We start from the raw sequence: 23,427 nt of genomic DNA, 5'->3' as shown, positions 1-23,427 counted from the left end.
CTTGTCTGCCTGTCGGAAGGGGGGGTAGAAGAACGGGAGGAAGGGAACACGAGAGAGAAAACACAGAAAGAGGAGAGAAAGCAGCTGTGCGGCCATGAGATAGATAACTGTTTGAGAGGATAATTTTTTAGTTAATCAGTGTAACTGCTGCCTGCTAACCCTTCAGGGGAATTCAGGTGTGTGTGTTTGTGTGTGCACGCACGCACATATTCAAGGGAAAATAAGGTTATAGCAGACTCGGGCACAACTTTTTTTTTAGGTCAAAGAAAAAGTTCGTAGTTTTTCTCTTTTTCTTCATAGTTTTTAACAATCTGCCGGAGCAGTTGTGTATTGAATTTCAGCACCAGATCTGTCAGATAATTACCAGTAGGGAGACTGACATAATACATAAAACACTTTTTTTTACCCAAACTCCATGCAAACCACAACACAAAACATCAAAGTCTTAAAATTGAACCAATGTAACTAAAAAAAACTTAAACTCATGATGTAACCAAATAATTGTTTTATTTTCCTCCATGTAGTTAAATGTGTAACAATAACAAAGAAACCTTTAGTTTTTTCCAGTAGCCAGTGAGACAGGAAAATAATATATGTGAGCTAGTGGTTTTCTTATTAATGATCTTTGGGCAAGACTTCAATCCCACTCTTTCTTACCCTTTACTGATTTAATTAGTTGAACTTGGAATAACCACACAAACCACGAGCTGCAGTTATAAAGCTCCATGATACAAAGCATAAAAAGCTCCTTCGGGGGATTTCCCTTGGATAATGCATCTACTTCCAGTGATGCTGTTATTTGAGTTTCATTCTGACCACTGTGTGCAGGATCTCCTCCACTGTCATGAAGGCAAACCACTCAACGTGAATATGTCTGCGAAGGTTCTTATCATCCGGGTCATCGTAGTCTAAGGAGTTTGAAAGAAAAGCGTCTGGACTTCTTTAAGAAATGAAGAAGCTTTTCGGATGAGAGGTGAAACATCTTCAAGGAAACTTATAGAAGTCCAGACACTTTTCCTCAGACCATTCAACTTGAATTTGGACAAAGTCACAGGGAGACAAATCTGGCTAATGAGGCAGGTGTCTGTTGACTTTTCAATGTACTGTATGGCTGCACCCAATGGCACAAACCCCACACTTCTGGTGGTTTCTACCAAACGTTCTCTGTCACATGCCTCAGGTCTTTCGAGGAGAACACCATGTTGACAGTTGACATAAAAGTCGGGTCAGTTTGACACAGATGTCAACGATGGCTTTGGTCAGACTGGAACCTGCACCGAGTAAAAATAGTGACCATGCTGAAAGCAGACAACGTGGAAGAGAAGACTGAAAATAAACTTAAAAACAGCTAAAAGATTTGATTTTTACGGGCACAATTTCATATTCAATCTTACCATGTGCCAAAAAGTGGAGGAAGTGAAATTGTTTTTACTGAAAGCTATTTTGTTACATTAGCAGTTTAAGCATTTTATAAGTTGGCTGTAAACAATATTTAAATAATAATTTATACATTTAAAACTGTAATCTGTATTCTTTATGATTGTTCATGCCTGCAAAACTTAACATTAGATACGTTTAGTAAAAAAAAATGTATTTACTTTTTAAAACAGTCACCTCAGATGCTTTGTGTTGTAAGGTAAAGACCCTACAATAATAAAGCCCAACAATCAGATGGATTTATATGAGCAAGTACTTGGTGACAGTGGGGAGGAAAAACTCCTTTTACAATGTATTCCATAAAACAGTTTATACTCTGATTAATTAATGGGCTTTTTTGCTCATTAAGGACAACAGCAAATAAAATACTGGCGGCTGCCAGCGCTACCCCTCAGTAGGGATGGGTATCCGATATTTGTATCGTTCTGAGATAGAGATAAACGGTAGTAACCAGACCGAAAAGCAGCGCACATTCGGTGCTTTTTTTCCTAAGATGTCATACACTTTAGATTCTAGCCAATCATTTTACGTTTCCGAGGATAGTAGGCGGCTGTCTTCTTGTTTGATGGCAGATACTCCTTCACCCTGGCCAAAAAGGCTAAATGACCAAAGAAAAAGTGGAAAACAGCTAAACATGAGAGGTTTTTGGACAAGTTTGGTGTTTTTTCCATTGTTTAAGCACTGCTTCCAGCCAAGAGTGATACCATATATGCCCCATAGCTGCAGAAAAGGCTAACATTGTTATCTTTTTACAAAAAAACAGCTGAACATGAGAGGTTTTTGGACCAATTTTGTGTTCTCCATTCTTTAAGCACCGGTTTGAGCACCGTTTAAGCACCGGCACCGTTTCAAAAGTACCGGTTTGGCACCAGTATCGGATAAAACCTAAACGATACCCATCCATACCCCTCAGCCTACTGGTAGATATGCCCATGGTATCCTACATCTCCTTTTTATAAAGTTATTGCTTTCACACGATTTTCAGAACTTGACCTCCGACCTCGAGTTCGAGATCACTGAGATTCAAAGTCCTCCAAGAGTTTTAGTAGCTGCACCTATGGTATCAATTTCAAAATCCTACGTCACCTTGTTCTGGAGTTACTGCAGTCACAAGATTTTCAGAAAACTTGACCTCTGACTTTGAGGTTGAAGTCACTGAGATTTGAACTTGTCCAAGTTTTTTCATAGATACACCTACAGTATCAATTTTAAGCTCCTACCTCACCTTGTTCTCGAGTTGATGCATTCAGAAACGTATGTGTTCAGGCTCCCCACCTACCCGCCCTCCTGCCCAGTGGGGTGACGACAGGACCCCATCAGCCTTTTACAGCTGAGGGGTAAAAAGGGCTCCACAGCAGATCTGATGCAGAGTTACTGTGTGAATGAAAAAAAGAACCGCCAGTGCTGTCACACGTAAAATGTGACACTGAGTGGCAGGAGTCAGTAGAGACGCTGTGAAAGCTTTCAAACGACACAGCAGAAAAACTTTGTGTCACACGCTGTAAAAAAAAAGAAACATGTTTAGTTACTACTTTCCTTTCAGCTGTGGAATCCTGGGGCGTCTCCAAGACGAAAGCAAATTATGTTTGACAAACAGCCCTGTTTTGTTCAGCCTTCATGGCAAGTTAGCCCGAACAGCAGATATCATCAGATCAAAGACAATATTTTTCCTTAACATCTTTCCCGTCCTCCCTCCCTCCCAGGCAGACGTGCACTGCTGCTGCTCAGTTGTTTATCCCATAAGGGTCGTCAGTACAACTTCACAGTATTTGGTTTTTTGGTTTTTTTCTCAACTTTGTAAGTAGGATAGGGACTTGTGTGCGTGTGTGCATGAACAGAGTATTCATGTATTTACCTCTCAGTCCTCACATCCAGTATGTACATTTCCTGTGCATGGATGCATATTTGTCTGTACGGTTAATCAAGGAAACAAGTAGGAAAAGCAGCACTAAAACAATTTCTGCCAGTCCCTCTGTGCATTTCCAATATGCTTGATTTCAAGCCTAACAAGAAGAAGAGCATCACGCAGGTTTAAAAGTTCGTTTCATTTCAGCTAATTGCAATTCCCATCTGAGAAATCTGACAGCAGTTAGACAATCTCAATTACAAGTGTGCATGTGCAAATTCTCACTCTGGATGAATCGTATCATTGTGTCACTAAAGGTATTAGCACCACACCAAAAAAAAAAATTAAAAAAAACAGCTGAAATTGAAATAGTCCGTGCCAATTTCTCAGGTTCACAGATGGGTGATCTTATTACCATAGTGTGTAAGCTGATTCAGCCTTTATGAAACTAAACACTGCGATGAGAAATGAGAAGACAGATGAGGAAGCCCTCACCCAGAACATAATCTGATATTCCAGCAGTCTGTTTCAAATAGAAATTCAAAACAAGCGTGAACTCACCTACAATGTCAGGCTGTCACAATCTCTTGCTGAGGTTTCATTAATGCTTGTTAACAACTCATTATTTCCCATTTGCAACACTTTCCTGACAGAGCACAGGCCAGATATTACAACACCACCTCACTGAGAAAACAAGTTAAACCTGGGCGAGTAAACACTTCGACACAATGGATTCAATATCAGACCCGGAAGGAGCTCAAGGTGCTTCAGGTAATATATGCATGAGGTCAAGTGACCTTGATCTTCTAGCTCACTGAGCCTTAATAATACAATAATCAGAGGTGGAAGCAAGTAGCAAAGTGCACAATCACCAGTGTTTCAGATGCATCCAAAGTTGCTCAAATATAAGTGAAAATACATAATACAATGCATATTAAAGGTGGTGATATCACAGAAAGAGTACATGTACACGATGTGCAAATTTGCATATTCCAAAAATATCACACCATGCTAGCTCTACGTCATCTTACCTTCTCAAGAATGTAACACAAAATTCAGTTCAATTGAGTTTGATTTATATTGCGACAAATCACAAGAACAGTTGCCTCAAGGTGCTTTAAAACAATGAAGCAATGTGTTTTTAAAGGACTGGAAAAGAGCCATCGTCTTCCACTATACTTTGCAAATAAAAGACATTAAGTAACAAACCTTTTGGATATAAACTTTTGGAGAAGTTTTTACCTGGATTAGCTCATCCAGGGTCTCATTTTTTCGCTACAACAAAGCAATTATTATATTATTGATGCTATTTCTGTTAATGTTAAATAATGCACATGGACATGTACTCAGTGTTGGGAAGGTTACTTTTAAAATGTATTCCATTACAGATTACAGGATACATGCCCCAAAATGTATTCTGTAACGTATTCCGTTACGTTACTCAATGAGAGTAACGTATTCTGAATACTTTGGATTACTTAATATATTATCATGCTGTTTACAACTACATGAATGTACTATTGCTGTGATTTATTACTGTTACTGAAGGTCTGCGGCTCTGAACCGTAGTAAAGGGACCTCTGGTTAATACGTCGGGTTCGTGTCGGGCTCGTAGCCGAAAACTAGCTTTACTTTGTTGTCTGGGTCAACTTTGCTGTCGAGAGACAGAGAGAGGCGTTGAAAGGCTGCTCCAACGGAACTTATTGTTTTTGGAGGAAAACACGAACACGGTGTACAGTCGAGTCTTAATAGCTTACTTACAACTGGGCTCGTCAGGCACTCTTCTTGGCTGCAGTGGTTATTATTATATTTACATGCTTCCAGCTCCCGTTTTTGCTCGATGACAGCTCGTACTTTTCCTTTTTCTCCCTCCCTCGCTCACAGACACATAACGGGTATGACAGTCCATTCTCCCTGCAGCACGGACTACACTGCCCACGATGCTACATTCTTTAGAGCTATACCTGTAGCATTCTGCTTATTAGCTTAGCTCAACAACAAAAAGGCCTCTCTCACCCAGGAAACACGCAGAGAGAGAGCGTCACCCTGTAACCATGGCAACCGTAACGCTGCCGCCTGGAACAACAGAACGTAGCTGTCAAACAAACCCCAAACAGTCCTGACCCGCCACAATATGAAACAGGGAAGTACCGCCGTGTAATCCATTTATTTCAACAAGTAACTGTATTCTAAATACCACCTTTTTAAACGGTAACTGTAACGGAATACAGTTACTCATATTTTGTATTTGAAATACGTAACGGCGGTACATGTATTCCGTTACTCCCCAACACTGCATGTACTTATACTCCTATGCAAAGAATAATTGTTGTGGTTATATTATATAACTATAAAATAAGACTTCACAGGTAACATTCTCCATCCAGTCAGTTTTCCCAATACTCTAGATAAGCAAATGTCCATGATGCACTATTAGCAGATTGTCATACAAAGATACTCCATAGGACTTGAATATACTGGAGCCTAGTACACCATAAAAAGTTGTGTGCACTGTATTCTCAGACTGCAATTAAGATGTTTGCACTGTCTGGTGTGTATATCATTCCAAAATGTCACAGGCGCATAACTATGTATCAAACTAAGTGAACCTCAGTGAAAGTGATCTAAAATAATATTTAATAGCCTGTCAAGGGTAACTACTGGATTGCAAAAAAGGTTTTTTGGCCTGATAGGACCAATTAGTGTATGTTGGATAGGAGTCCAGACAGACTGCCTGTCAGCGAATATTAAGGCGTCTTGGACGGACGCCACGTCGTGGCCTAATGAACGGCCTTCGGCCAGCAATGCTGCTGCTCGCTGATTACTGCCATGCAGCTACTTTGAGGTTTGAAGTGGCTACAACATTCTCCAATTTATATTTCATTTGTCTTTGATGTCACATCACCACAAGAACAAATCTAGTGATATCTAGAAGAAATGGGGATATGACAAAGTAAACGTCCTCAATATTCTCCCATCACTGGTTCATATTATAGAAATTGCATCACTATTCAGTCTCGTTTGTTGGTGTCTATCATTAATTATCCCTTAATTGTGAGGGTGATACTGTCAGTAAACACGGGAGCCTCTTTGTTCGGCCTGACTAGGCTTTGCCAGCAGACCTGAGGGTAGCAAGCGCCACTGACTGTGGAGTGACTGATGTTAGCTTTTAATTCAAGGGACTGCTGTTCTTCCAATGGAAGTGGTGGGACACTTGGTGGCCATTCCTAATTAGACGTCGCTTGTAGCTGACTGTGATAGAATATGACAGTGGTTCATTAAAGCGTTGTTCTGGTGATGCCTCCTCATAAATGCTAGTCTGACTGGGGGCAAACTCATTAAATAGCAAAGTTGCTTTTCATCAATGATCTGCTAGTTCAATATGACAGTGCTAACTGAACCAAAGCATTGCTCTCTGCTCTCCATCCCCAAGTGAGATGAGAAACGCTGCCGTCACCAGTCAGACGCTCGCATTCGTCACTCTGAAAACAAGATTTCATCAAGAAGAATTTTGGATTGGTTTTTTTTTCCCACATATTTGCTGTAAACTCTGTGAAAATTAGACTTCTAGGACAAAATGTTGCTCTCTGTTTGCATTATAAGATGCCGTGCTTAAATGATAGAGATGATATTAGTATGCCTCTGCGCCAGGAAGGAAGCTCTGGCCAGAGGCATCAGATTGGCCATTCATCAAGTTTTATATTCTTTCAAATTTTGCACAAGGATGGACCAGTTATATATTGAAGCAGGTCACCTTGAAGTGACTGTTGATGAGATTTGGAACTGTGTATATGAAACTGAATGGAATTTGACAATTGGTTAGTGAAAACCACCTTGCGGCTGCATTGGTCGTTAGCAGATTGCCTTGAACACAGTGGTAGTGAAACTGCAAAAAAGTGCAACACAGACCAGAAACAGAAATGTAAAAGCTGTGCCTTTTGAAGTATGTTGGCTACAGAGATGTTTACAACATTCTCCCTTTCCAGTTTGCATTGCCTTTTCTCAGATTTTAATACCAGTTGACTAGTATTTGTAGGCAACTTGGCATCTTCCATGCAAACAGTAGGTGACCAAAGCAATCACAAGGAGGTTTTTGGTTTACCAAGCAACAGGTCAATTTGGCTATATGGCAACTTCCAGGAATCACTCACCAATCAGATGGGAATTAGACAGCAACCCTCACCAAACCCCCCAGTGGTTGTATCGTATCCAATATGCTTTGTTTAAACCAGTGGTTCTTAACCTTGTTGGAGGTACCGAACCCACCAGTTTCATATGCGCATTCACTGAACCCCTCTTTAGTGAAAAATAAAATATGATTTTTTTCAAATTCAAGACATAGATACGTTTTTTACTGGTGCACAAAATGAGCCGTGCATGTCACGGCGGACGCTCTGCCGAACCCCTGAGATCGACTCACCGAACCCCTAGGGTTCAATCGAACCCAGGTTAAGAACCACTGGTTTAAACACATTAAACAACCCATGTGCACATGATGTTGTACAAGAACTACCCCTGTGTGCATGACAGCCATAAAAAAGCAAACCTCCCGCAGCAATTTTTAATTATTTGTTTAATTCACTGCAGTTTACCAGAAGAGGATTTCTGAGTTAAAACTGTAGATGACTGAATGAGCTTTCAAGCATCAGTCCATCTTCCTGAAAAGTCAAAGTTCAGATTGAAACAACACATGACGTCCAATGATCCTATTTACAGCCGATATTGAAATAGACTGTACAAATGAGTAAGAGGCTAGCAGACGCAGAGAGACAAGGGAGCAGATTGCTAAACATGTCTGATTCAGAGCAGATGCCAAGGGTGCTGGACTTGTTAGGACACTCAGCTGTTAGACCTTGAGTAGCTGCTTGGTTTAGATAATGGCTTGTTGCTCACCTTTAAGAAGTTTGAGGTGAGTACTTAACCCCTTTTCCTGGACTTCTGATGCCCTGTTAAGTATTTTGTGTAAGGGTTGCTGCTCCTTAGGGCAGATGGCCACTGCCACATTAATGGAATAAATCCAACCTTTTACTCTGCAGAAGCAGCGTAGAAATATTTTATTTAAATTTAAGAATCACGTACACTCCTTATGGCTGTCCCTTAAGAGGCCAATTTTGCCTTTAGTCCCACCGCAGACTTCACTGGCTTAAACCACTTAAGCGAAACATTGCTTACAATAAACTGGAAAGGTAAATATCTCGTCTAAAGTGTTTTGAGTGAAAACTTCAACTCTGTTGTGACTACAGTGATGCTAACTAGGTGCATCAACCTAATTCAAGGGTATTGAAGCAGCTGTGACTGCTCTTCTACACAAAACAATCTTATCAAAAGCTATTTTATGACCTATAGTTAAATAAAGCAACCTCTGGCCGCTGTGTACACAAACTCGTTTGAGTCGGTGCAGACACCTTTAAATGTGGCTTTACAGTAAATCTTGCTGTACTGGATTATGGTAGTTTTCTGATGTGTTGCTTAATGGTGTTAACTTGAACTAGGATATTTTCCTAAACCTTACATAGTAGATATTTCTTACGCAGTTAGCACGGTTACCTCGCAGCGAGGTCCTGGTTTCAAACTCAAGCTAGAGCCATTTTTGTGGGGCGAATTCCTCCATTAAAACAAGCTAAACTTATTTTTGTGTCACTATGCCTTTGACTAAGGTCCTGCCTTATAAATAGAGGTCCAGAGTGCTGCTGGGTAGTTTCCCTGGCTTCTGTTTCTCATATTAAAGAAGTGACTGAAAGCAGAAAATTGAATTTCTGTATGGGGAAAATACTAACATTTTCATAACCAAGTAGTTTTCTTTCCTATCCAATCCAATTTTATTTATAAAACACTTTAAAATACCCAGCACAGGAACAAAGTGCTGTACAGAAAATAAGTTAAAACAATAGAATAACAGAAAACACCAAAATAAATAAGTAAAACACATAAAACATAAAATTAAAACAGCCCTATATTAAAACAAAAACAAGATAAAACAGCATCGAATCACCTAAAAACAAGTTAAAAAATAAAAAACCAACATCTCACGTGGTGTCAAAGGTCAGGGTAAAGAGGTGGGTTTTCAAGAGTGACTTAAAAACAGATAAAGATCTGGCCTGTCTGATCTCTAAAGGAAGCTCGTTCCACAGTTTTGGAGCTGCTACAGCAAAAGCACGATCTCCTCTAAGTTTACGCCCGGTCCTGGGTATCTTCAGGAGCAGCTGATCAGCTGACCTGAGAGAGCGGGTGGGTGTATAAGGCTGTAGCAGCTCAGAGAGATAAGATGGGGCGAGGCCATGGAGAGCTTTAAAAGTAAATAAAAGAATTTTAAAATGAATCCTAAAAGAAATGGGCAGCCAGTGAAGTGAAGCTAAAACAGGGGAAATGTGCTCAAACTACGCTTAACAAAATCAGAAGTGAAAGCAAAAAAAATTTGGACAGCAACTCAGTGCTTCCATTTGCCAATTTAAGATTGAAATAATAAAAAAAGAAAAAACTTCTTGATTTGAAAACTTGGGAGTTCTTTGTTATTTAAATAAAAAATGGAAAAGCATATAAACTGGTTTCCTTTTGCACTTTATAAACATAAAGGTTTAAATACACATCCTTTGATTATCCGCATGGCTAATACTCCCAACACTGACTCCTTAGATTCCAGTTAATCTCTCTGCTGTCAGCTGTCTGACAGCTTTTCACCATTTCTCCACATCAATAGACATCCACAGGTGGTGCAGCTTTACCAAAATTCTACTGTAAATCTGTCCGAATCTCCAGCACACGGTGTGCTTCCTCTCATGTACTCTGCATGTAATTTCACATGATGGAGATGAAGCCTCTCTTATCAGCACCTTCCTTCCAATGACATTTAAAGCTAATATTGACCTCTCCCACAATTGTAGCTCCTTTCCTCAAAGTACAAGGAAATAGATGGCTTTTAAATCTGTAATTTATACACTCGCTCTCTGCATGTGTGCACAGAAAAGGCTGCGGTGTGCTTTCATGCATGCATAGCCAAGTGTGCTTGCTCTTATTCAAACAGAGCCAGCTCCATTTCATAAACAGCAGAAAAGATAAAACCACATTAATGACAGAACATAATGGAGTCGAACATGCAGCACTTCAGGTGCAGCCATGGAGATATTAAGGACCCCTGTACATACACACTAAAAACTTGCACATGTGGATTTCTATGCCTGACTATATATATATAAGCATTATCCAAAGTAAGGGCATTGCATTGGTGCCATCTAGTGCCTTCAATCTTTAGTCTTAAAGCCAGCAGACTGGATAAAAATAGACCATCTATTAAGAGTCAAATAAAATAGCAGTTGTTTCAAAAGCAATCACAGGGGTAATATTATCCTTTTGAACACATATTTTCACATATTTACTTCTTATTTGTAGTAGTGTTCACTGTAGAGCGTCTGATTTGATTTTGACAAGAAGGAACTAAATAGCATTTGCTTGCTGGTCAGACTGTCTGCAAGACTGGGACAAATCAATTGGCAGTGTCTGGGGAAACAATTAAGACAACGTGGATAAACCAAAAAAATAAACCAAAAAAAATGCTGTTCCTTAAATGGCCACTTGAGGCAGACTCTAAAAGCTAGTCAGCTCCCTGGACTCCCACGTTAGAATAACCCTAACTCTGCAGAGGAATAAGCATGTTTACAACCCAGTGCAAAAATGTTTTAGAGCAGGGGTCGGCGACCCTGGGCACGCGTGCCACAGCTGGCACGTGAAGGGTTAACTGATGGCACGACCATAGTTGGCCTGGCCATTGGCCCGGTGACTTTTTGTTTTTATGGGCCGATGATTTTTTTATTTTATTTTTTTTGTAACGGTATAAACAATGAAAGGTGGCGGATTGGCCAGATGCTGGCCGATGTGAAAAATAACTCAGTTGTTTGGTCGTGGTTATGGCGAAGCTTCCACAGAGGCCAGCAGGTGGATAAGGGAAGGGGAGGCAGGAGGAGGAGAGACCCGAGGCAGCCGCCGGTTGGAGCGTCAGGTGAACTGAACTTAAGGTAAGAAGTTATGACCTGCAGTCTATCTGGGTCAGATATAAACCAAGTTTAGGTGGAGTTTATTTTCGTTGTGCTGACTTTTTACTGTCAGTTACAATAACTCGTACTGCGTCCTAGCTAGCATGACGGAGTTTCTATACAGCTGGGTGAATGTTATGATGTTACTGATAGTGATAGATAGATAAGTTAGTAGAGTTGCCAACCGTCCCGTAAAAATGGAATCATCCCGTATTCAGAGAAAATATTACGCGTTTTGTATTGAGCTGAAAAGGAACACAGCTAGAATGGAAAAAGACGCAAAGGTGGAGTTATTCTGCGTCTTTACGCTGTCAGTTGCCTCTTCTGTTGCTACTTCAATCATGAAACTGATCAATGATCAGCTGATCGGCTTTTCTCTCTTGTTTGTTTATCGCCCACTTTGCGCCAGAAAGAGGAAACCAGCGGATGTCGCGCTAAACAACAGCAGCACGTTTAAGCTTGATCAGCTGTTGTTAGAATTTATTTAATATTAATTTCTAGTATCAGCTGATGTTTGCTGGAGCCACAGCTGTAAAAGCTGCTGGTCATGATGTCGTTTGGATATGCGGTGAGAGGGAAACATGAAGATGAAACCAGGAGACGTCCTTACTGAATCATCAGAGCTGAACAGGTGATGGAGAAACAGGTTTACCTTTTAGGTGACATAAATGAGTTGAAGTTATGAACTGTTTCTGAGAGACAGATAACACCAGGATCCTTTTCTAAGTAGCTGACAGCTGGTAACTGTGCAGGGGCGGGTCTAGCAAAGTTTTACCAAGGGGGCCAGGTAGGGCATTAACAAGGAAAGGGGGGCACAAAGAAATACTTTATTATTCTCATTTAAAATGTCTGGCTGTTATTAAATAATTATCTGAATCTTACAACCAAAGTTTTTATCTGATGTAAAATGTATAGAAATCATACATATACCAACAAGATTGTGTACATCACTGTCACAACAGTGTTTGTTTTCATTCAAAGGCTTTATGGCTTTAATACCTGGTGGGCCGGTCTCTAGTCAAAATGCCTGGGCCGATTTTTTGTCCCAGTCCAGCCCTGGGCAACGACACGCAGTGAATTAATCTGATTAAAAAATAAATGGCTGCGCCAGCGGTGCACATCGCAAATTAGCTCGCATAGGCACAGTTGTGCCGCTTCTTAATGACGGCATCTTAGCTAACAACCCCAAATACCAGATTCAACTTGTAATTGGCTAAAAATAACAGCCTACCGGTGAGAGGGACGTTTCTAGCTGGCAGTTTTTTCAAGCGATGTTGAAATTTCCACATTCCGACACTTCAAATGCTTCAGGAGCTGTCCGCTGTCCGTATGGACCAATGTTTTCTTTTCTGATCAAACCAGAAATCTTTAATAAGCAGCTGGATTTGTCTCGCATTAACTGGCTGAGTTAATGCAACATCGAAATGCAGCTGATTGAAATAAAAACTTCCGACTCTGTGGGGGTCAAAGTTTGCAGAACTACAAACGCAGCTGGAATCCACAGCTGTTCATGTTCATGGAGCTGCATTTTCACCTGCTGGACATCACTACCTGACAAGTTTAACTGTCTTCAGAACATTGCAGAGGCCTTATTGACAGTATTTGGCTCTACATGTCTGTGTGAGCAGACTTTCTCTCACATGAGTGTCCTCAGGTAGCCGTCTAAACGCTGGACACTCGGAGACCTGTCTCTCTGAGTGAGAGACCAGAGATCACATTAACATGTGTGTCTCTGTATTAACAAACATGCCATATTGGCCCAGTTCATTTTTCTTATCATTGTTGTGAGGAGACCATAAATAGCATTTGCATTTTCTGTTGTACAGTTCATTTGCTGTTATGGATAAAAAGTGTCTCTTTTGTTTCAAAATAGCTGATAACTATTCACTGATAGCTGCCAACATCTGCGAATAAATATAATTCTATAAAGTTCTTCTATATAGTGTGTAACTTAATATAAAGCGTTATTAAATTTATTGATAATGCAATCATATGGCACATTGACTTCTGAGGAAATTTTAGATGCACTCATCATCAGAAAGGTTGCCGACCCCTGCTTTAAAGGCACAGTGTGCAAAATATGACCACTAGATGTCAGTAGATTGCAGATTGCAGTAAACTCATTTCTGTTTTCTTACACCTCCCCATTAAAGTGTATAATCCTATAGGAAAAAACATGTTTTAGTAAGTCAAGAGAGATCAAAAGCATTAAATGCAAGTCTGTACTCCATAACAGCCACAGACAGCTCTTCGCATGTCTCCATAATGCTGCTGCTGGCCAACGTGTTTCAAAATATTTGAATAATCAACACTTAGCAGTAAATCAAGAATAAATCTGATATTTGTCAATTAAATATTTTGTCAAGTCTAGCACTCTAGAGCTCTACTTCAGTTCAGGAGATGAGTGTTGAACTGAGGAGGAAGATTTTTTTTTTTTTAACCTGGTACCGGTCTCATTATCTCTTTCTTTCACATCATTACTTCCTTGGATAAAGGGGACCCCTTCTCAAATAATAAACATAGCTATGATCCTTCATATCTTGAGTTTGAAAGTGCTAAGTATCTGACCAGTCTCTAGCCACATAAATAAAAAGTAATTTAGTGGAAGGAATTTGAATCACAGATTAATTCTAAAGTTCATGAGAATGCATCATTTTGTTGGAAGGTGTTATCACACACTACTCAATGTATACTACATAGCCAAAAGTGTTTGCTCATCTGCCTAAAATTGTCCCAGAGGTCTTGGTATGCTCAACCATTAAGTGTCCGTTTCACTGGAACTAAGAAGCTGAGCCTAACTCTTGAAGAAACAAACTCACACAACAACCTCTATCTAACTTTACATTTGGCACAGTGTAGTTAGACAAGTCCTGTTCTCCTGACAAGTACCGAACCTCAATTGGCTCATCAATCGCCAAATGATTCGAACTCCCGTCTCCACTGCTCGTCTCCGGTGGCAGCATGCGTTACAGCACTGCAGCTGATGCTTTGCATTGTGCTTGGTGATGTAAAGCTTGGATGCAGCTGCTCAGCCACTGGAAGCAATTCATGAAGCTCTCTTCACAGTGATGTCGAGCTAATCTGAAGGCCACATGAAGTTTGCAGTCTGTACTGATTAACTCTGCAGAAAGCTGGTGCCCTCTGCACACTAAGCACCTCGCCGACCCCGCTCTGTGACTTTAAGAGACCTACCACTTTGTGGCTCATGTGCTTTTGTTCTCAATCGCTTCCACTTGTTATAATACTGCTAACAGCTGATTGTGTTATATTTAGTAGGGAATACCACACTGGAATTCACAGAGCACGTAATTTAATCATGTTTGTAGAAGCAGTCTGCATGCCTGGGTGCTTAATTCTTTACACCTGTGGCTATGGAAGTGATCAAAACACCTGATTTTAATAGTTTTGATTGTTAAGTGAATAATTTTGCCAGTATAGAGCATATGTACAAGACAATAACTTATTTTTTCCTATTTAAAATCCTCAAAAAAGATGCTGAATGTACCTTCAAAGCAAACTGCTCTCTTTCCAGGCAAAAATAACCGCGGGGTGATCGAACTGTTTAACAATAAATAATTAATTTCCAAAATCTTAGCTGGTTTGTTTCTTTAACTGACTGTTGCCTTTCCTTGAAGGGCACAATGGTGCAAACCGCTCAGTCAAAGCATATCAAGATAAACGTTTTCCAGCAGCAAAGGTGAGAGTATGCTGCTATCCTGTCTTCAACAGACCTTGTTTTGCGATCAAAGGCATTTCTGATGTTACCAGTGCAATTGATGGCACGACTCTTCTGATTGCTGTATCCTTTCAAGCCTCCCTCATTGAAACAATGATAGCCTCACTCAAACTAGAGGGTTATTGACATTGACAGGACTTGAACGTGATTGTAGTGTGTTATAATATAAGAAGCGATGATGGCAATTCATAGACTGAACGCGTGTATGTATTTATGCACAAGTGGCTGCGAGAGAGACGGAGAAGATGCAGACTGAGTGAGAATGGTTGTGTGCCACAAAACATCTGTTTTGTCTGCAGCATTCCTCCTTCGTTTGCCCTTTGAAAGGAAAACCAGCAATTTGTTGCAAATGAGATAAGTCAATGTGATCCTTGCTAGCATCTGGAAGCAGGAAAACAAAGTTGTGGAGCGGAACAAAACTTTGTTTGTTTATCCACTTCAAAAGTAGGAAAATATTTGCAACCAACTGTTACACGAAGATGGTGTTCTTTTTTTTTCTTTTTCAAAACTTCAATATATGAGTCCAACTACTGAGAGACGGTTATGGCATATTTCTACATTTGCCTCAGACATGCAGTAGATATGATGCTTTTGTGGTCAAGCAAATAAATAACAATAACTGGACCCTCTCTCACAATCAAAAGTGAGGCACATATTGGTGTTAAAATTGGATCTGACTCTTATTTTATGAGAAAACCTTCAGGTTCATACCATGTTTTTGCTCACGAGAGGCCAAAACAACACAGTGATGCAGTTATTTCAATACTAACATCTACCAAAAGGTTTACTACCAACTAAGAATGTCCATTTAGAGCCAAAAGTACTGGATAGACAGATATTCGCTGGAAAATATTTAACTACTCACCCCACTAGACTCTCAAATGAATGTATAGTTGTGGTAAACCTGCTACATGACATGCTAGGAAGGAAGGAAGTGTGATTCTCTGTCAGGGCCAGAAATTTGATTTGAAAATTCAATTTTATGGGACATAACCAAAGCTTCATTTGCATTTTACCTAAATAGGGTCATGTTTTCTTGAAGAGATTCACCCAATCTTCTGCCTCCATTTCACCCAAACTCTAGACGACTCCTCCAAAACACACGTCCTTTGCATATCCTCTTTCATTACTACATCTTGCTCTTTTTCTCCAGTCTGTCAGATCAACATCATCCAAAATATCTACGATCACTGCCCAAAACATCTCAGCCTTGCTTCTCCAACTTTGCCTCCCGACTGCTCGATCTGAGCCGTCCTCTGATATCCTCTGTCTTTATGTTGCAACCTGTTTATAGCAGGTCTCACTATCATCCTATAAACCTTGCCCTTCACTCTTGCTGCTGTGCTTCTGTCACAAATCACCCTTGATACTCGTCTCCACCCATCCCACCCTGTCTGCACTCTCTTTGAATAGCTGTAACCACATATTTAAATCCATCTACTTTTACTAGTCCTCGCAGCCTGTTAGACCTGTCCTCCTCTCATTTCCACATGTATTCTCTCTTGCTTCTATTCTCTCCAGTAGGGATGCACCGATACCACTTCTTTGGAAATGAGTACGAGTACTTGCATTTCAGTACTCGCCGATACCGAGTACTTAATAAAAACATGATTTAAATTTGCAGGTAACAGCTTTAGTCCTATAATTTAACAAAAAACAAACAAACAAGGGACTAGTTTGGAATTAAGAACATTTATTTAAAATGAAAAGCATGTTGTATGCAACATATTACAGAATAAATAATTATAAAAAAACAAATTTAATTTTAAATTTGTTCGTCTGTTTCTCTGTTTAGACGTCTCACTAGCACAGTCACAGCGGCGATGACATCAGAGGCTAGTGCGTCGTAGCTGCTCACTTTTTTAGTTAGTTCCTCAAAGGGGGCGAGGATGGCAACAGTCGTCTCCATAAGAGCCCATTGGTGAGCGGTGAGATAGTCAGGGAGTTCGTGCTCGGACACGCCCAGCACTCGCTTTTGCTCAATGAGGGACTGGAGCATGTAATACGTGCTGTTCCAGCGCGTCTGTACGTCCTGCTGCAGTCTCTTTATTGGCTGGTTGAGCTGTCCCTGAATGTCCTCGAGGCGGGAGTAGGCTAAGACGGATTGTTTAAAATGCCCAACTATTTTCCGTCCCACTGCTATAGCATCAGCTATGCTCCTCTGTGCTAATAAGCGTGGGTAAATAAGCGTGGGTAAATAAGCGTGGGTAAATAAGCGTGGGTAAACTCTTTGTACTCGTGTTGGGATTTTGGTGCTTGATTAAATTGCTTGTGTAAAATGCGCTACCTTTAGAGCCTCCTCTGGACAATTTCGCTGAGCACAATTTGCAGTCCGCCTTTGTTTTCACGTCTTCGTTCACTTTGAAATAGTTCCACACGGCTGACATGTCTCGCCTCGCCTTCTCCCAGCTCTGAGCTGCAGCCGGGGCCTGGGGGCGGGCACTCGGGGCCTGGGGGCGGGCACTCGGGGCCTGGGGGCGGGCACTCGGGGCCTGTGATTAACCCCTTACATGCCGCTCAAACATAGACAGGTCTCAGACCGTGGTATCGGTCCCCGGTATCGGGGGACTTTTAACGAGTACGAGTACTTTAGAAAATGTGGTATCGAGGCCGATACCCGATACCAGTATCGGTGCATCCCTACTCTCCAGTTCATACCTCCATCTTTCCAGGCTCACTTTCACATGCTCCCAGCTCTCACTACAGCTCACAACATCATCTGAATCACAGTCCACGAGAGCCTTTCCAGGCCTTTCTGTCAACCTTCATCATTTCCATCATTTTTTATCTACTTTTTATTTTTGCTCTCTTGGCTCTTCGCACTTTCTCCTTCTCCCTCATCTTTCCTGCTTGGTTTCTCATGTCTTTGTATAGTCTCGCTTATTCTCTAACCCTCAAAGAGTTTCTCAGTCTTGTTCTCTAAAACCTAAAGAATTATGGATTCGATCAACTGGTCCCGTAATGGAAGTGACACCTTCCTGGGCTTGGGAGAGCCCGTAGTCCTGCGGAGACGTTTGCTGCCGGATACTCAATGGTCGGTTGCGTTGTGTGTCTGGCGAAACTCTCGATGGAGGACATTGAACGACATCTACCAATCTTTTTTCTCCTCATCTTTCCTCATGTTGTGCATTTTCCATTGTTATACCTCTCTGACCCGTCTTCCCCATGTGATGTTTGTGTAATGTATGTATGGTAAGACGGCGCTGGCACGGCTGGCAGCCTTAACCCAATTTCCCTCGGGATGAATAAAGTATTATCAATCTATCAATCACTGCAAACAAGAAGATTCTCAGGGCAGATCGTGATGTAAACCCAGCCTGTGGCTGCATGCCTCTGTAGTTACTACAGCTCTGTTTTCTCAAAGAGATTAAATCAGTTAACATTCTAGACACAACCGGTAAACAACAATGCAGATTTGTATTCAAGTCACAATCAATTTTTCACCAAAACACTATGAAATGTACTTAATGACACTTCTAAGCTGTACTGAAAGTCACCCTTTGGCATAGCTACAGTATGTGTGATTAATAAAGCTAATCACTAATTTCCACATTTGCCCAACTGAAGTGTATGTCCATTGCAGTAGTTTCAACAAAGTTCAAATAAAGGAAGTTTCTTTTACTTTATTAAATTAAGTAATTAAGATTATTACTCTGTGGTCACTTAAAATAATGAAAACTAACAGGGTTCGTGTCCGCTTCCTGGACGCTTTCCTTTCTTTTTGGAGACACAAAATGAAAGGAAACATGCACACAGACTGACAGATTAATCAAGGTGAGAATGGATGTGCGCAGGCGAGGGAGACTCAGGTGTGTCGGTGGTGGGATACTTACAATAACAGGTTCCTCGAAGGGGGTTACCAAGGTAACGGTTCTCTGAGTCACATCTGCAACAACACAGAAAAAGAGAGCGGTACAAAGAAAAGAAGTGAGATAAAGAATAATAGCATCTGCATTCAATGCAGCTTGAGTTTGCATGAAGTTTTTGTCTTAAAGTGTGTGTGTGGCGTGTGTGTGTGGTCGTCTTCTGCCAGCTTTTTGTGAGGCCAATTCCCCCCGATAATTCTCTCTAATCAGTTGCTCTCTATTTCCCAGAGCCTCACAGACTCACGCATACAAGCAGGCACGCATAATTACCAAAAAGAAAACCTCAAACTATAACGCTGATGAGAGAGACAGTTTCTTCAAAAGTCTTCAATGTCTCCACATCCTAAAGAATTTCATGCACATGCACGAGAAACAGTGGGTCAGGTTAGATTTCTGAACAAACTCAACAAATGTGGTGGATTCGTATGCAAAGGGAGGCCCAGCTCCATCCAAGTCCAAAGGAAACTGCTCACGGTGTCCTTTTGGCTTCACTTCCATGATATAAAAAACACTTAAAATCAGACACAAAGCCACAAACAGGGCACAAACTGTGCCTCCCTCATAAGCCGGAGAGCTAAACAGAGGCTCTTACCACATTTGACAAATCTGCACTATTAGATGCCCTGGGATGAAGATCACACTGGAAATCCATACAAAAACACATCACTTGACAAAAGACAACGTTGAAAAGCAACTGCTGCGCTCGGATCCATAGCTGGGACAATAGCGTAGCTGTTCTCGATCACGCTTTAGAGTAACACGTTAGCTCAAGCAACTGTTCAGATTTGGCTGGGGTGGAAAACTTGGAACAACCTTGTTTATCTTTTGTGTTTTTGCATTAACGATTACCTGGATAAGACAGGATGTTAACTGGTCAGACAGACTGTAAAGTGGAATCACCCATTATACCTACCCATTATAGAGAAAAAAAATGCTTCTGGATAAGAAAGTAAAACGTCCAGGTCAGTCAGAGTGGTTTGCGACAGGTAGCTCAAGTACATCACACTACACCACAGCACATATTATCATTTGTACGGATATAAATACAAATTATTTGAGTATCTCTCAGAGAAGGTGCCCTTGGACCAATAACTTTCACAGACAGAATGATAGCAAGTTGTGGTAATTATGGCAAATGTAAATTCTCCTACAATGGTAAATGGCCTGTATTTATATAGCGCTTTACATATCCAGTCATCCACCCATTCACACACTGGTGATGGCAGCTACATTGTAGCCACAGCCACCGTGGGGCGCACTGACAGAGGCGAGGCTGCCGGACACTGGCGCCACCGGGCCCTCTGACCACCACCAGTAGGCAACGGGTGAAGTGTCTTGCCCAAGGACACAACGACCGAGACTGTCCAAGCCGGGGCTCGAACCGGCAACCTTCCGATTACAAGGCGCGCTCCCAACTCTTGAGCCACGATCGCCAATGGTTGTGACGGATTAATAATGACAGATTAATCTATCAAAAACTGACCAGAGGATGAACTTCTTCAATTATAATAAATATAAAATCCACAAGACTTGTAGAAGAGCTCAAACAAAACATTAGGCAAGCAACAGACACTGACAGTGTTTTGCTGATATTGAAGTAGACAGACTTTTAAAAGCACATTGCTTTACGGTAAATGCTACCTTTTTTAAATGCGACTCAAAGGTTCGACCTGTACTCTTCTAGGTCACTCGGATTGAAATTTCTGTCTTGGATTGTCTGGGCTGACTCTAATCAAGGCCGCTGAGTGGAAAACAAAGAAGGAAACATATTCGTCATATTTTGACAATGGCAAGAGACAAACACCCTGACATTTCACTTTTCAGACAACAGCCGCTGTCGTTGTGGACGTATTTTCCAAAAAGCATTGTGACACAATAAAGTGTTTATCAGAGTCTGCGTTTCACTTTTTATCTGAACTTCATTTGACATTTAGGCCGATTCACTGTGACCAAAAGACTTTTAAAATGCATGCATCATCTGTTGATGGGCGGTAATTGGCTGTTGCTGACATCTGTGACCTTTAGGTCCACAAAAAGTCCCTAATGACTAAAATGAGCTCTTGCAACAAATATCTGTTAAAAAAAAAACAAACATAAACAGAGAATTAATGTATGTTTTAAGTTTGTAAGTAGAAGTAATAGAAGAAAAACGTCAGAGTTACAGGTTTTATTCCGTTATCATCAGGAAATGATGTGCATACTTTTAAAGCCATTAAAGTGCCAAGATGGATGATGTGTACCTGAAGCAGCTTAGGCCACAGATAAGTAATTATTGCCTGGCAGAAAAGAACAAAAGCTACAGTTATTAAACTCCCAGTGCAGGCTCGGTGGAAAAGGAACCGTAAAAAATGTGATAAGAGCAAATATAATTGTTATTATAATGCCAAGGCTTTCACGGCTCTTTGCATCGCCGTGAGGAGTGAAAAATCTCTTTGTGTCAGTGGGTGAGTGGCTCTATAGGACATTCATTTGGAAGACTTTAAAAATGAAAAACAATAAGGTGTTACTGATATTGCAATGACTTGATGAATCCCGTATTTTGACCAGAGAGAGCGAGAAGCAAACCAGCTGCTATCAAATGTAGCTTACTGACAAGCTTTGACCAAATATGGTCAATGAATCATCCAAGAGCTCCACAGAACAATGACTGATTCATAGTGCAACGGATTAAGGAGGGAGGGTTCAACACACAGACAGATAGTGGGAAGAAAATAGAGCCTAAAAGAACATTCAAGAGTACAATGGGCGAGGGGGGGCTACATGAACAGAAGGCGAGAGCAGGTCGAGTTTACAGCTGGTCTTTATGAATTCTTCTGTAGCGCTGCAGCAGGTCACAGAGCTATGCTGGATGCTGAATATTTCATTCTGCTATAAACACTGGCCAAGGACGTGGCCTTAAACCATAGCAGCTTCACAGAGCTTTTATCCTGAATCAGGAGTTTAGGACAACAATAAAACAAGAAACAGCAACAAGACTCTTCTCTAATAAATTAGAGGAAAAGCCCTCTCAGACTTTAAACAGATAAACAACAGCTTAGACCTACATTTGGCTTCAGCTTGCCAGTTCTCATTAAGATGTGCACTGGCTTTGACGCAGAAATGTGTATATGACAGCAGCAGTCAGATACTAGAAACACATTTTTAACAAGAAGCATCTTAAATTTATTTTTTTTAGGCAGTTATATTAGGATGCAGAAAATTCTATGACGTCAATAAACACCACCATCAGGCCAAATGGAAGAAGCGCAAGTTCCCGTGAAACAGTATGGATTCAAACGGTACTTTTCAAAAAGCAACTTGGTGTCAGTTGTTCCAATTAGGAGACGAGTAGAGTGGGCTGTAGATGTGCCCTGCCTATAAATAAAGACACACAAATCCCGGTTACAGCCTCGCTCATTAGAAAGTGATTGGTGTGAACCATGTCTCGATCACAAAAACCTTCACAGGACCATACAAGAAGCAATTTAAAGATGTATGAAGCTGGAAAAGACCCAAAAAGCATTTCTAAAAACTCAAATGTTAATGTAAATTGTCTATAATTGAAGTAAATACAGGACAGCTGCAATCTTTAGAAGGCATGATGTACACGATATACAATCCTTGAAAAGGTGAAGATGAAATAAAGTAACGACAAAACCTGCACCTCCAGACATTCCTATAACTTGGACACAGAAGGAAACGAAAGAAATGACTGCTTAAAAAATTAATCCATTACTTAAATCAGATCTCAAGTTTGTGAAGCACCACCTGGATGTTCCACAACACCACAATGTTCTGTGTAAACAACACTTGTTTGGAGAAAAAGGCACACCAATGCCAGGAACTGAGCCGAACTGAAGCATGGTGGAGGTAGCATTATGATTTGGGACCATGTTTGGAAAATCAGTAAGAGAACAATAAATTCATAATTTTAAGAAACAATATCAGAGCAGGAGTCCAAGACCTAATGTTAAGGACAGCCTGAGTGGTGCAACAAGATATTGACCCAAAAGTACCAAAGAAAAGCAAAAACGCAATTAGCTTTTAGGTGTAATTACCAAGTCAAGATCCAAGTTTAGTCAGACGCTTTTAGCTTTTTATGTATATTTAGTGTTTTTTTTCCCCTTGCAAATGCACATGTAATCAAACACAGAGCCTGAAACAGGAAGTCTGGGTTAACCCTGATTAGGTTTTTGGATAACCAAGAAAATCTGGCTTTGTTGAACCTGCTCCACGGTAACCCCCCTCTGCATTATTTGTTCAAAACTAGGGATGGGTATCGTTAGGTTTTATCCGATACCGGTGCCAAACCGGTACTTTTGAAACGGTTGCCGGTGCTTAAACGGTGCTCAAACCGTTGCTTAAAGAATGGAGAACACAAAATTGGTCCAAAAACCTCTCATGTTCAGCTGTTTTTTTTTGTAAAAAGATAACAATGTTAGCCTTTTCTGCAGCTATGGGGCATATATGGTATCACTCTTGGCTGGAAGCAGTGCTTAAACAATGGAAAAAACAAACTTTGTCCAAAACCTCTCA

At 40.8% G+C, this 23,427-nt stretch overlaps 1 protein-coding gene across 1 annotated transcript in view; it reads right to left on the bottom strand.

Moving 5' to 3' along the window:
• atrnl1a (attractin-like 1a) overlaps nt 1-23,427 on the bottom strand; it is a 384,066-nt gene that overhangs the window by 185,815 nt on the left and 174,824 nt on the right. Inside the window, exon 22 of the mRNA XM_085182462.1 lies at nt 18,814-18,932. Coding sequence (XP_085038588.1) covers nt 18,814-18,932 — 119 coding nt within the window. The remainder of the gene's footprint in view (nt 1-18,813; nt 18,933-23,427) is intronic.

This window comes from Neolamprologus multifasciatus, chromosome 13 (genome assembly GCF_963576455.1).
Source record: "Neolamprologus multifasciatus chromosome 13, fNeoMul1.2, whole genome shotgun sequence".
Classification (NCBI taxonomy): domain Eukaryota; kingdom Metazoa; phylum Chordata; class Actinopteri; order Cichliformes; family Cichlidae; genus Neolamprologus; species Neolamprologus multifasciatus.
The sequence above is the reverse complement of the archived record's forward strand: the minus strand, read 5'-3'. Positions and strand labels throughout refer to the sequence as shown.